The sequence below is a fragment of the Salmo salar genome, chromosome 21, assembly GCF_965601325.2.
Source record: "Salmo salar chromosome 21, fSalSal1, whole genome shotgun sequence".
Taxonomy (NCBI): domain Eukaryota; kingdom Metazoa; phylum Chordata; class Actinopteri; order Salmoniformes; family Salmonidae; genus Salmo; species Salmo salar.
The window spans coordinates 50838107-50850877 of record NC_138311.1 but is presented as its reverse complement, the minus strand read 5'-3'; the positions used below and the strand labels follow the sequence as shown (position 1 = coordinate 50850877).

At 44.2% G+C, this 12771-nt stretch overlaps 1 protein-coding gene across 3 annotated transcripts in view; it reads right to left on the bottom strand.

The window, feature by feature from the left end:
- LOC106582455 (dedicator of cytokinesis protein 9) overlaps positions 1-12771 on the bottom strand; it is a 192014-nt gene that overhangs the window by 43111 nt on the left and 136132 nt on the right. For all 3 annotated transcript variants that reach the window (XM_014165582.3, XM_014165587.3, XM_082967226.1), the window contains exons 26-34: positions 10603-10728; positions 10426-10497; positions 8170-8316; positions 7997-8080; positions 7780-7891; positions 1555-1733; positions 1338-1454; positions 887-1001; positions 638-771 (exon numbers count right to left, since the gene is read on the bottom strand). In XM_014165582.3, coding sequence (XP_014021057.2) covers positions 638-771; positions 887-1001; positions 1338-1454; positions 1555-1733; positions 7780-7891; positions 7997-8080; positions 8170-8316; positions 10426-10497; positions 10603-10728 — 1086 coding nt within the window. The remainder of the gene's footprint in view (positions 1-637; positions 772-886; positions 1002-1337; positions 1455-1554; positions 1734-7779; positions 7892-7996; positions 8081-8169; positions 8317-10425; positions 10498-10602; positions 10729-12771) is intronic.

The following is a 12771-nucleotide window of genomic DNA, read 5'->3' as shown; positions in this document are numbered from 1 at the left end:
TAACACACTAACACTAACAGACTAACACTAACAGACTAACAGACCAACACTAACAGACTAACACACTAACACTAACAGACTAACACTAACAGACTAACACACTAACACTAACAGACTAACACTAACAGACTAACACTAACACACTAACACTAACAGACCAACACTAACAGACTAACAGACTAACACTAACCGACTAACACTAACTAGACTAACACTAACAGACTAACAGACTAACACTAACACAAATAGACTAACACTAACACTAACAGACTTACACTAACAGACTAACACTAACAGACTAACAGACTAACACTAACAGACTAACACTAACACTAACAGACTAACAGACTAACACTAACACTAACAGACTAACAGACTAACACTAACAGACAAACTTTAACAGACTAACACTAACAGACTAACACTAACACTAACAGACTAACAGACTAACACTAACAGACTAACACTAACAGACTAACACTAACAGACTAACACTAACAGACTAACATCACAGCAGTAGCCATGTGCTACAGTCCTCAGGCATTGGCTACACCCTCAGTAACTGATGTCAAGCAGATCTCAGCCTGCAGTGATTTGACCAATAATAAGTAACATGATCATCTTTAAGTAATGGTACCTTGTCCAGAGAGTTGTTCTTATCGTTGCTCTTCTCATGAAGGCTGTTTCCAGAGTCAGTGCTGATTAGGGAGCCTCGGGAGTCAGCGTGGCGGACAGAGTTAACGTTGGGGGTAGAGGATGCATGAGGGGAGGCTGAAGAACATAGAAACGTCAGCACGGTTAAATATATGACCCTCATGTCCCTCAATCACCACTGGACAACATGAGTTAAATCTCACGTCGGTGCCAAAAGGAGACTGAATCTCACCGGTGCCAGAGATGACTCCAAACAAATCCTTGTGCAAACTGTTGTCGAAAAAAGTACTGGACCTTGGAGGCGTCATCATCACGGTGTTGCCCAAGAGTGAATCATCTCTTCCATTCTGAAAGGAAAATGAACCATTAGTCAAGTCTATGCAGTTAGGGATTTGAGTTGTTGTCGTAGCCAGCCACTAGATAGAACCCTTACGCTGTTGATTTGAGTTGTGGTCATAGCCAGCCACTAGATAGAACCCTTACGTTGTTGATTTGAGTTGTGGTCGTAGCCAGCCACTAGATAGAACCCTTACGTTGTTGATTTGAGTTGTGGTCATAGCCAGCCACTAGATAGAACCCTTACGCTGTTGATTTGAGTTGTTGTCGTAGCCAGCCACTAGATAGAACCCTTACGCTGTTGATTTGAGTTGTTGTCGTAGCCAGCCACTAGATAGAAGCCTTACGTTGTTGGAGTAGTTGATGGTGAATGGGGAAACTTCCTTCACGTTGAGCCTGTGGACGTTCTCCTGGAGCAGACCAAACAGGGGCAGGTAAAGGGTGGCCAACCTAGCCTGCTGGCTCTGAAATAAAGATAATCTGATTAAATCAACTTCCTTTTCCCTTATGAGGAATTTCTAAATGACTAGAGAGGAAAGAGACAGGGATGACTGGGCTGCTTACCTTGGAGGTGTAGCGCTCGTCAAAAGTGTGCTTGACCATCAGGTTCTTGAGCACGTGGATGGATATCTGACGGATCTCCCGGAACTCCTGCAAGGCCCCGCCAACCTCCCGCAGGAGCAGCCCAACCAGGAAGTGGTTCTTACAGAAGTCGTCTGTCAGCGAGTAGTCCAACTGGAGGTCTGGGAGGTGGACAAACAGGAGACAGACGTTAGGAGAACGTCCCAAATGTGAACTATATGCTATGATGTAAACAACAACACAACAGCAGCACTGAGTTGATGTTTGAACTGCAGCACTGAGTTGATGTTTGAACTGCAGCACTGAGTTGATGTTTGAACTGCAGCACTGAGTTGATGTTTGAACTGCAGCACTGAGTTGATGTTTGAACTGCAGCACTGAGTTGATGTTTGAACTGCAGCACTGAGTTGATGTTTGAACTGCAGCACTGAGTTGATGTTTGAACTGCAGCACTGAGTTGATGTTTGCCAGAGCCGACGTTTGACCTTAAATAGACTGGTTCCATTGCCTCAGGGACAATCCTATTGCTATAGTGACGCATTCCTAAGAAATAAGAACTATTTGAGGCCCAAATAATTCTCTCTCCCTCTCCCTCCCTCCCTCCCTGATAGGTAGTGGTCTATCAGGACAGTATAGGTCTATCAGGACAGTATAGGTAGGGGTCTATCAGGACAGTATAGGTCTATCAGGACAGTATAGGTAGGGGTCTATCAGGACAGTATAGGTCTATCAGGACAGTATAGGTCTATCAGGACAGTATAGGTAGGGGTCTATCAGGACAGTATAGGTCTATCAGGACAGTATAGGTAGGGGTCTATCAGGACAGTATAGGTAGGGGTCTATTAGGACAGTATAGGTCTATCAGGACAGTATAGGTAGGGGTCTATCAGGACAGCATAGGTCTATCAGGACAGTATAGGTAGGGGTCTATCAGGACAGTATAGGTCTATCAGGACAGTATAGGTCTATCAGGACAGTATAGGTAGGGGTCTATCAGGACAGTATAGGTCTATCAGGACAGTATAGGTAGGGGTCTATCAGGACAGTATAGGTCTATCAGGACAGTATAGGTAGGGGTCTATCAGGACAGCATAGGTCTATCAGGACAGTATAGGTAGGGGTCTATCAGGACAGTATAGGTAGGGGTCTATCAGGACAGTATAGGTAGGGGTCTATCAGGACAGTATAGGTAGGGGTCTATCAGGACAGTATAGGTCTATCAGGACAGTATAGGTAGGGGTCTATCAGGACAGTATAGGTAGTGGTCTATCAGGACAGTATAGGTAGGGGTCTATCAGGACAGTATAGGTAGGGGTCTATCAGGACAGTATAGGTAGGGGTCTATCAGGACAGTATAGGTCTATCAGGACAGTATAGGTAGGGGTCTATCAGGACAGTATAGGTAGTGGTCTATCAGGACAGTATAGGTCCATTAGGACAGTATAGGTAGGGGTCTATCAGGACAGTATAGGTAGGGGTCTATCAGGACAGTATAGGTCTATCAGGACAGTATAGGTAGGGGTCTATCAGGACAGTATAGGGAGTGGTCTATCAGGACAGTATAGGTCTATCAGGACAGTATAGGTAGGGGTCTATCAGGACAGTATAGGTAGGGGTCTATCAGGACAGTATAGGTCTATCAGGACAGTATAGGTAGTGGTCTATCAGGACGGTATAGGTAGGGGTCTATCAGGACAGTATAGGTCTATCAGGACAGTATAGGTCTATTAGGACAGTATAGGTAGGGGTATATCAGGACAGTATAGGTAGGGGTCTATCAGGACAGTATAGGTAGGGGTCTATCAGGACAGTATAGGTCTATCAGGACAGTATAGGTCTATCAGGACAGTATAGGTAGGGGTCTATCAGGACAGTATAGGTAGTGGTCTATCAGGACAGTATAGGTCCATTAGGACAGTATAGATAGTGGTCTATCAGGACAGTATAGGTCTATCAGGACAGTATAGGTCTATCAGGACAGTATAGGTAGGGGTCTATCAGGACAGTATAGGTCTATCAGGACAGTATAGGTAGGGGTCTATCAGGACAGTATAGGTAGGGGTCTATCAGGACAGTATAGGTAGGGGTCTATCAGGACAGTATAGGTCTATCAGGACAGTATAGGTCTATCAGGACAGTATAGGTATGGGTCTATCAGGACAGTATAGGTAGGGGTCTATCAGGACAGTATAGGTAGGGGTCTATCAGGACAGTATAGGTAGGGGTCTATCAGGACAGTATAGGTCTATCAGGACAGTATAGGTAGGGGTCTATCAGGACAGTATAGGTAGGGGTCTATCAGGACAGTATAGGTCTATCAGGACAGTATAGGTAGTGGTCTATCAGGACAGTATAGGTAGGGGTCTATCAGGACAGTATAGGTAGGGGTCTATCAGGACAGTATAGGTAGGGGTCTATCAGGACAGTATTGGTAGGGGTCTATCAGGACAGCATAGGTCTATCAGGACAGTATAGGTAGGGGTCTATCAGGACAGTATAGGTCTATCAGGACAGTATAGGTAGGGGTCTATCAGGACAGTATAGGTAGGGGTCTATCAGAACAGTATAGGTAGGGGTCTATCAGGACAGTATAGGTCTATCAGGACAGTATAGGTAGGGGTCTATCAGGACAGTATAGGTAGGGGTCTATCAGGACAGTATAGGTCTATCAGGACAGTATAGGTAGGGGTCTATCAGGACAGTATAGGTAGGGGTCTATCAGGACAGTATAGGTCTATCAGGACAGTATAGGTAGTGGTCTATCAGGACGGTATAGGTAGGGGTCTATCAGGACAGTATAGGTCTATCAGGACAGTATAGGTCTATCAGGACAGTATAGGTAGGGGTCTATCAGGACAGTATAGGTCCATTAGGACAGTATAGGTAGGGGTATATCAGGACAGTATAGGTAGGGGTCTATCAGGACAGTATAGGTAGGGGTCTATCAGGACAGTATAGGTCTATCAGGACAGTATAGGTCTATCAGGACAGTATAGGTCTATCAGGACAGTATAGGTAGGGGTCTATCAGGACAGTATAGGTAGTGGTCTATCAGGACAGTATAGGTCCATTAGGACAGTATAGATAGTGGTCTATCAGGACAGTATAGGTCTATCAGGACAGTATAGGTCTATCAGGACAGTATAGGTAGGGGTCTATCAGGACAGTATAGGTCTATCAGGACAGTATAGGTAGGGGTCTATCAGGACAGTATAGGTAGGGGTCTATCAGGACAGTATAGGTAGGGGTCTATCAGGACAGTATAGGTCTATCAGGACAGTATAGGTCTATCAGGACAGTATAGGTATGGGTCTATCAGGACAGTATAGGTAGGGGTCTATCAGGACAGTATAGGTAGGGGTCTATCAGGACAGTATAGGTAGGGGTCTATCAGGACAGTATAGGTCTATCAGGACAGTATAGGTAGGGGTCTATCAGGACAGTATAGGTAGGGGTCTATCAGGACAGTATAGGTCTATCAGGACAGTATAGGTAGTGGTCTATCAGGACAGTATAGGTAGGGGTCTATCAGGACAGTATAGGTAGGGGTCTATCAGGACAGTATAGGTAGGGGTCTATCAGGACAGTATTGGTAGGGGTCTATCAGGACAGCATAGGTCTATCAGGACAGTATAGGTAGGGGTCTATCAGGACAGTATAGGTCTATCAGGACAGTATAGGTAGGGGTCTATCAGGACAGTATAGGTAGGGGTCTATCAGAACAGTATAGGTAGGGGTCTATCAGGACAGTATAGGTCTATCAGGACAGTATAGGTAGGGGTCTATCAGGACAGTATAGGTAGGGGTCTATCAGGACAGTATAGGTCTATCAGGACAGTATAGGTAGTGGTCTATCAGGACGGTATAGGTAGGGGTCTATCAGGACAGTATAGGTCTATCAGGACAGTATAGGTCTATCAGGACAGTATAGGTAGGGGTCTATCAGGACAGTATAGGTCCATTAGGACAGTATAGGTAGGGGTCTATCAGGACAGTATAGGTAGGGGTCTATCAGGACAGTATAGGTCTATCAGGACAGTATAGGTCTATCAGGACAGTATAGGTAGGGGTCTATCAGGACAGTATAGGTAGTGGTCTATCAGGACAGTATAGGTCCATTAGGACAGTATAGGTAGTGGTCTATCAGGACAGTATAGGTCTATCAGGACAGTATAGGTCTATCAGGACAGTATAGGTAGGGGTCTATCAGGACAGTATAGGTCTATCAGGACAGTATAGGTAGGGGTCTATCAGGACAGTATAGGTAGGGGTCTATCAGGACAGTATAGGTAGGGGTCTATCAGGACAGTATAGGTCTATCAGGACAGTATAGGTCTATCAGGACAGTATAGGTCTATCAGGACAGTATAGGTAGGGGTCTATCAGGACAGTATAGGTAGGGGTCTATCAGGACAGTATAGGTAGGGGTCTATCAGGACAGTATAGGTAGGGGTCTATCAGGACAGTAAGGTCTATCAGGACAGTATAGGTAGGGGTCTATCAGGACAGTATAGGTAGGGGTCTATCAGGACAGTATAGGTCTATCAGGACAGTATAGGTAGTGGTCTATCAGGACAGTATAGGTAGGGGTCTATCAGGACAGTATAGGTAGGGGTCTATCAGGACAGTATAGGTAGGGGTCTATCAGGACAGTATAGGTCTATCAGGACAGCATAGGTCTATCAGGACAGTATAGGTAGGGGTCTATCAGGACAGTATAGGTCTATCAGGACAGTATAGGTAGGGGTCTATCAGGACAGTATAGGTAGGGGTCTATCAGGACAGTATAGGTAGGGGTCTATCAGGACAGTATAGGTCTATCAGGACAGTATAGGTAGGGGTCTATCAGGACAGTATAGGTAGGGGTCTATCAGGACAGTATAGGTCTATCAGGACAGTATAGGTAGTGGTCTATCAGGACGGTATAGGTAGGGGTCTATCAGGACAGTATAGGTAGGGGTCTATCAGGACAGTATAGGTGGGCTATCAGGACGGAGGTAGGGTCACGGCGGTAGGGGGGTCTATCAGGACAGTATAGGTAGGGGTCTATCAGGACAGTATAGGTCTATCAGGACAGTATAGGTAGGGGTCTATCAGGACAGTATAGGTAGGGGTCTATCAGGACAGTATAGGTAGGGGTCTATCAGGACAGTATAGGTAGGGGTCTATCAGGACAGTATAGGTCTATCAGGACAGCATAGGTAGGGGTCTATCAGGATAGTATAGGTCTATCAGGACAGTATAGGTAGGGGTCTATCAGGACAGTATAGGTAGGGGTCTATCAGGACAGTATAGGTAGGGGTCTATCAGGACAGTATAGGTAGGGGTCTATCAGGACAGTATAGGTCTATCAGGACAGTATAGGTAGGGGTCTATCAGGACAGTATAGGTAGGGGTCTATCAGGACAGTATAGGTCTATCAGGACAGTATAGGTAGTGGTCTATCAGGACAGTATAGGTAGGGGTCTATCAGGACAGTATAGGTAGGGGTCTATCAGGACAGTATAGGTAGTGGTCTATCAGAACTTTGACAGCATATAGTGCAATAGGAATGAATTCACACCCCTTCACTTTTTCCACATTTTGTTACGTTACAGTCTTATTCTGAAATTGATCAAATTAAACATTTCCTCAGCAATCTACACACAATACCCCATTATGACAAGCTGGGTCTGAATACTTCCTGAATGCACTGTAGGTAGTGTACTTGAGTTTGATGAGATGGAAAAGCAATTTAAAACACTCGGAACACTACAACCACTGTGATTTATATTATTTGATCCTGCTGGTCATTTATGGACATTTGAACATCTTGGCCATGTTCTGTTATAATCTCCACGGGGCACAGCCAGAAGAGGACTGGCCACCCCTCAGAGCCTGGTTCCTCTCTAGGTTTCTTCCTAGGTTCGTGCCTTTCTAGGGAGTTTTTCCTAGCCACCGTGCTTCTACACCTGCACTGCCTGCTGTTTGGGGTTTTAGGCTGGGTTTCTGTATAACACTCTGTGACATCGGCTGATGTAAAAGGGGCTTTATAAATACATTTGATTGTTTGAACACTAAAATGGACAGGATGGCAGACAACACATGGCAGACAGCTTTCCCAACATCATATTACTGTATAAAAGCATTGTGGTTTTAGGTTAGTACAATAGAAGTATCTCATACATCCCTGGTATACCTTCATACTGTATATTTTATTTTGCTCACCTTGAAATCTCTGTATCCTCCCATTTCCAAAAGGCATGGGCAGATTCAAGGGGATGTAGTGCTCGTGGTTACATATGACACGCAGGAACTCAAACTTGAACTCAAACAGAGTCTGAAAACAAGATACATGTACATAAGTGTTACTCCTAAAGTATAGTGGTGGAAATATGAATGGTATTGTAATAACTCAACATAATCATATCATCATGAGAACTACCCTGGGGTCTCCAGGCACAAAGCAGTGGATGTAGTGGTTGATCTGCTTGAAGACAAAGCCTCTGTCCATGAGGGTCAAACAGCGCTGTGGACACAGGAAGAAAATGATTATTTCAGTAGAGTACAAGGATGACCAAGTGTGCCCGTCTAGCCAATCAGATGGAGCCAGCTGACCTTGATGAAGACAGCCAGGCTGTGGTTGGCGTTGCGGGCTGCGTCCAAGTTGTCCTTGTACTTCTGGGTGATGTGGGGCATCATCATGTTGACCAGGGTCTCCACCGTGTAGTGGAAACCGGCCGAGAAACGCTGGTTCCTGGACAGCTGAGAAACGAGTTGTTACTGTCAGCGCTGTTACTGTCACAGCTGTTACTGTCACAGCTGTTACTGTCACAGCTGTTACTGTCACAGCTGTTACTGTCAGAGTTGTTACTGTCAGCACTGTTACTGTCACAGCTGTTACTGTCACAGCTGTTACTGTCAGCGCTGTTACTGTCAGAGTTGTGACTGTCAGCACTGTTACTATCAGAGCTGTTACTATCAGAGCTGTTACTGTCAGCACTGTTACTATCAGAGCTGTTACTATCAGAGCTGTTACTGTTAGCACTGTTACTATCAGAGCTGTTACTGTCAGCGCTGTTACTGTCACAGCTGTTACTGTCACAGTTGTTACTATCACAGCTGTTACTGTCAGCGCTGTTACTGTCAGAGTTGTTACTGTCAGCACTGTTACTATCAGAGCTGTTACTGTCAGCGCTGTTACTGTCACAGCTGTTACTGTCAGCACTGTTACTATCAGAGCTGTTACTATCAGAGCTGTTACTGTCACAGCTGTTACTGTTAGCACTGTTACTATCAGAGCTGTTACTGTCAGCGCTGTTACTGTCACAGCTGTTACTGTCACAGTTGTTACTATCACAGCTGTTACTGTCAGCGCTGTTACTGTCAGAGTTGTTACTGTCAGCACTGTTACTATCAGAGCTGTTACTGTCAGCGCTGTTACTGTCAGAGTTGTGACTGTCAGCACTGTTACTATCAGAGCTGTTACTGTCACAGCTGTTACTGTCACAGCTGTTACTGTCACAGTTGTTACTATCACAGCTGTTACTGTCACAGTTGTTACTATCACAGCTGTTACAGTCACAGCTGTTACTGTCAGAGTTGTTACTGTCAGCACTGGTACTATCAGAGCTGTTACTGTCACAGCTGTTACTGTCACAGCTGTTACTGTCACAGTTGTTACTGTCACAGCTGTTACTATCACAGTTGTTACTGTCACAGCTGTTACTGTCAGAGCTGTTACTGTCAGCGCTGTTACTGTCACAGCTGTTACTGTCACAGTTGTTACTGTCACAGCTGTTACTATCACAGTTGTTACTGTCACAGCTGTTACTGTCACAGTTGTTACTATCAGAGTTGTTACTGTTGTTACTGTCACAGCTGTCATTGTCACAGCTGTTACTATCAGAGTTGTTACTGTCACAGCTGTTACTATCAGAGTTGTACTGTCAGTGCTGTTACTGTCACAGCTGTTACTGTCAGAGTTGTTACTGTTGTTACTGTCACAGCTGTTACTGTCACAGAAGTTACTATCAGAGTTGTTACTGTCACAGTTGTTACTATCAGAGTTGTTACTGTCACAGCTGTTACTGTCACCTGTTACTGTCACAGCTGTTACTATCAGAGTTGTTACTGTCACAGCTGTTACTGTTGTTACTGTCACAGCTGTTACTGTGATATTGATTTTGCGTTAGGATTCCAGAAGTGCCCAGAAGGTAACATATGAAAGTACTATGCAACACTTCAATTTGGTCCTCGAGGAGCTACACACTTCCAACAACACATTGATGTTGTGTTTCTGACCCCACCACAGCTATTCCTAGAGAGAGGCCATCCCACGTTGTGTTTCTGACCCCACCACAGCTATTCCCAGAGAGAGGCCATCCCAGGTTGTGTTTCTGACCCCACCACAGCTATTCCTAGAGAGAGGCCATCCCAGGTTGTGTTTCTGACCCCACCACAGCTATTCCTAGAGAGAGGCCATCCCAGGTTGTGTTTCTGACCCCACCACAGCTATTCCTAGAGAGAGGCCATCCCAGTGAGCCACCACAGAACCACAGTAGAGGGAGCAACCCTTAATGGAAATGTCCTGTTTCCTCTGTTCAGTGTGGCAAACTCCTGAGGGAGAGTAATGGTTCCTGATTATACATGGCCATGCCAGGGAGGAAACTCAGGGCTATGCTTGGTTAGGGGAGACTGCTGTGGATAGCATTGAAGTGATGGTTAGTTATGAGACATGGCTGTGCTTTATTCTGTGTGAGGACTGTGGCAGCCCACATTGCTGCGCATGTTCGGAGCTCAGACTGATAAGCTGACATTTATATCATAGTAAAAATGAAGACTTGGCTTAGTCAAGTGTCACAACAGACTTACCCTCACTTTACTGCTCTCAATCAAGTACTGTGCCATGGACTTCACTAAGGCTTCGAAGAAATACCACGAGTACTACGAAACAGAGATACAGAAACAAATACAAATCAATGCAAACATGAAACTTGATGTAAATGTCCAGAAAACCCTTCTTCACTCTATTGCTGTGCTGTTCATTACCTTGAGCAATTTGTTGCTGGTGAGGAAGTCTGTGGAAGGCTTTAGAATTGCAGTCATGGCTTTGGCCAGCTCCTCGTGAACTGTTCTCGTGGTAGAGGATGTGTATGGCTCGGTCTTAAACACATACTGAACCAGGGAGGGAGAAAAAAACAACATCATGTTCTACAACTACACAGTAGGTAATTGTGCCCTATGATAAATGGACCAGTACCATGCTTACCTGGCTTACTTACTGCAAATTGAGAAATTATGTGACTAAACTCAACAAAAAGAAGAAGAAACTGTATTATGAAGCCAAGATCAATGTGGCTCAGTTGGTAGAGCATGGTGTTTGCAACACCAGGGTTGTTGGTTCGATTCCCACGGGGGACCAGTACGGAAAAAAATGTATGAAATGTATGCATTCACTACTGTAAGTTGCTCTGGATAAGAGCGTCTGCTAAATGACTAAAATGTAAAACAAAAGAATGATGGAAAAAGACTTTGGGCAGAAAGACAAATTCAACTCCATCTTTATTCAAATCAGATGGCTTATTCATCACAAAACCATTTGATGTTGCCAATTATTATAATGATTATTTAATTGGCAAAGTGGGCAAACTTAGGCAGGAAATGCCAACAACGAACAGTGAGCAATTGTATTCATGCATAAAAAAAACTAATAATTAAAGAAAAGCATTGCAAGCCAGAATTTTGTAAAGTTAGTGTGGGAGAGGTGGAAAGATTATTGTTATCGATCAATAATGACAAAACTCCTAACATTGACAGCTTTCCATCGAAAGCTACTGAGGATGGTAGCTGACTCTATAGCCACGCCTATCTGTCATATTTTTAATCTGAGCCTAGAGGAAAGTCTTTGTCATCAGGCCTGGAGGGAAGCCAAGAGTGGTAAAGCGGCCTTTACTGGCTCTAACAGCAGACCTATAAGCTTGCTGCCAGCTCTTAGCAAACGGTTGGAAAAAATGGTGTTTGACCAAATACAATGCTGTTTCTCTGTAAACAAATGAACAACAGACTTTCAGCATGCTTATAGAGAAGGGCACTCAACATGTACTGCACTGACACAAATGACTGATGATTGGTTGAAAGAAATTCATAATAATAAGATTGTGGGAGCTGTACTGTTAGATTTCAGTGCAGCCTTTGATATTATTGACCATAACCTGTTGTTAAAAAAAAATGGTGTTATGGCTTTTCAACCTCTGCCATATCGTGGATTCAGAGCTATCTCTTATCTCTCAGTTGGTAGAGCATGGTGTTTGCAATGCCAGGGTTGTGGGTTTGATTCCCACGGGGGACCAGTACGGGATGAAATGTATGCATTCACTACTGTAAGTCGCTCTGGATAAGAGTGTCTGCTAAATGACTAAAATGTAAAATGTAATGTAAATGTAGAACTCAGAGGGTTATGTTTAATGGAAGCTTCTCTAATGTCAAACATGTAAAGTGTGGTGTACCGCAGGGCAGCTCTCTAGGCCCTCTACTCTTTTCTATTTTTATCAATGACCTGCCACTGGCATTAAACAAAGCATGTGTGTCCATGTATGCTTATGATTCAACCATATACGCATCAGCAACCACAGCTAATGGAGTCACTGAAACCCTTAACAAAGAGTTGCAGTCTGTTTTGGAATGGGTGGCCAGTAATAAACTGGTCCTGAACATCTCTAAAACTAACAGCATTGTATTTGGTACCAATCACTCCCATAGTTCTAGATCTCAGCTGAATCTGGTAATGAATGGTGTGGCTGTTGAAAAAGTTGAGGAGACTAAATGACTTGGTGTTACCTTAGATTGCAAACTGTCATGGTCAAAACATTTAGATTCAATGGTTGTAAAGATGGGGAGAGGTCTGGCCGTAATAAAGAGATGCTCTGCTTTTTTGACACCACACTCCAAAAAGCAAGTTCTGTAGGCTCCAGTTTTGTCTAATCTTGATTATTGTCTAGTCGTGTGGTCCAGTGCGGCAAGGAAAGACCTACAGGGCCTTGAAAAAGTATTCATCCCCCTCGGCGTTTTTCCTATTTGCTGCATTACAACCTGTAATTGATTTTTATTTGGATTTCATGTAAGGGACATACACAAAATAGTCCAAATTGGTGAAGTGAAAAAAAAAAATTCCTTGTTTCAAAAAATGCAACAAAAAAAATGTAACTGAAAAGTGGTGCG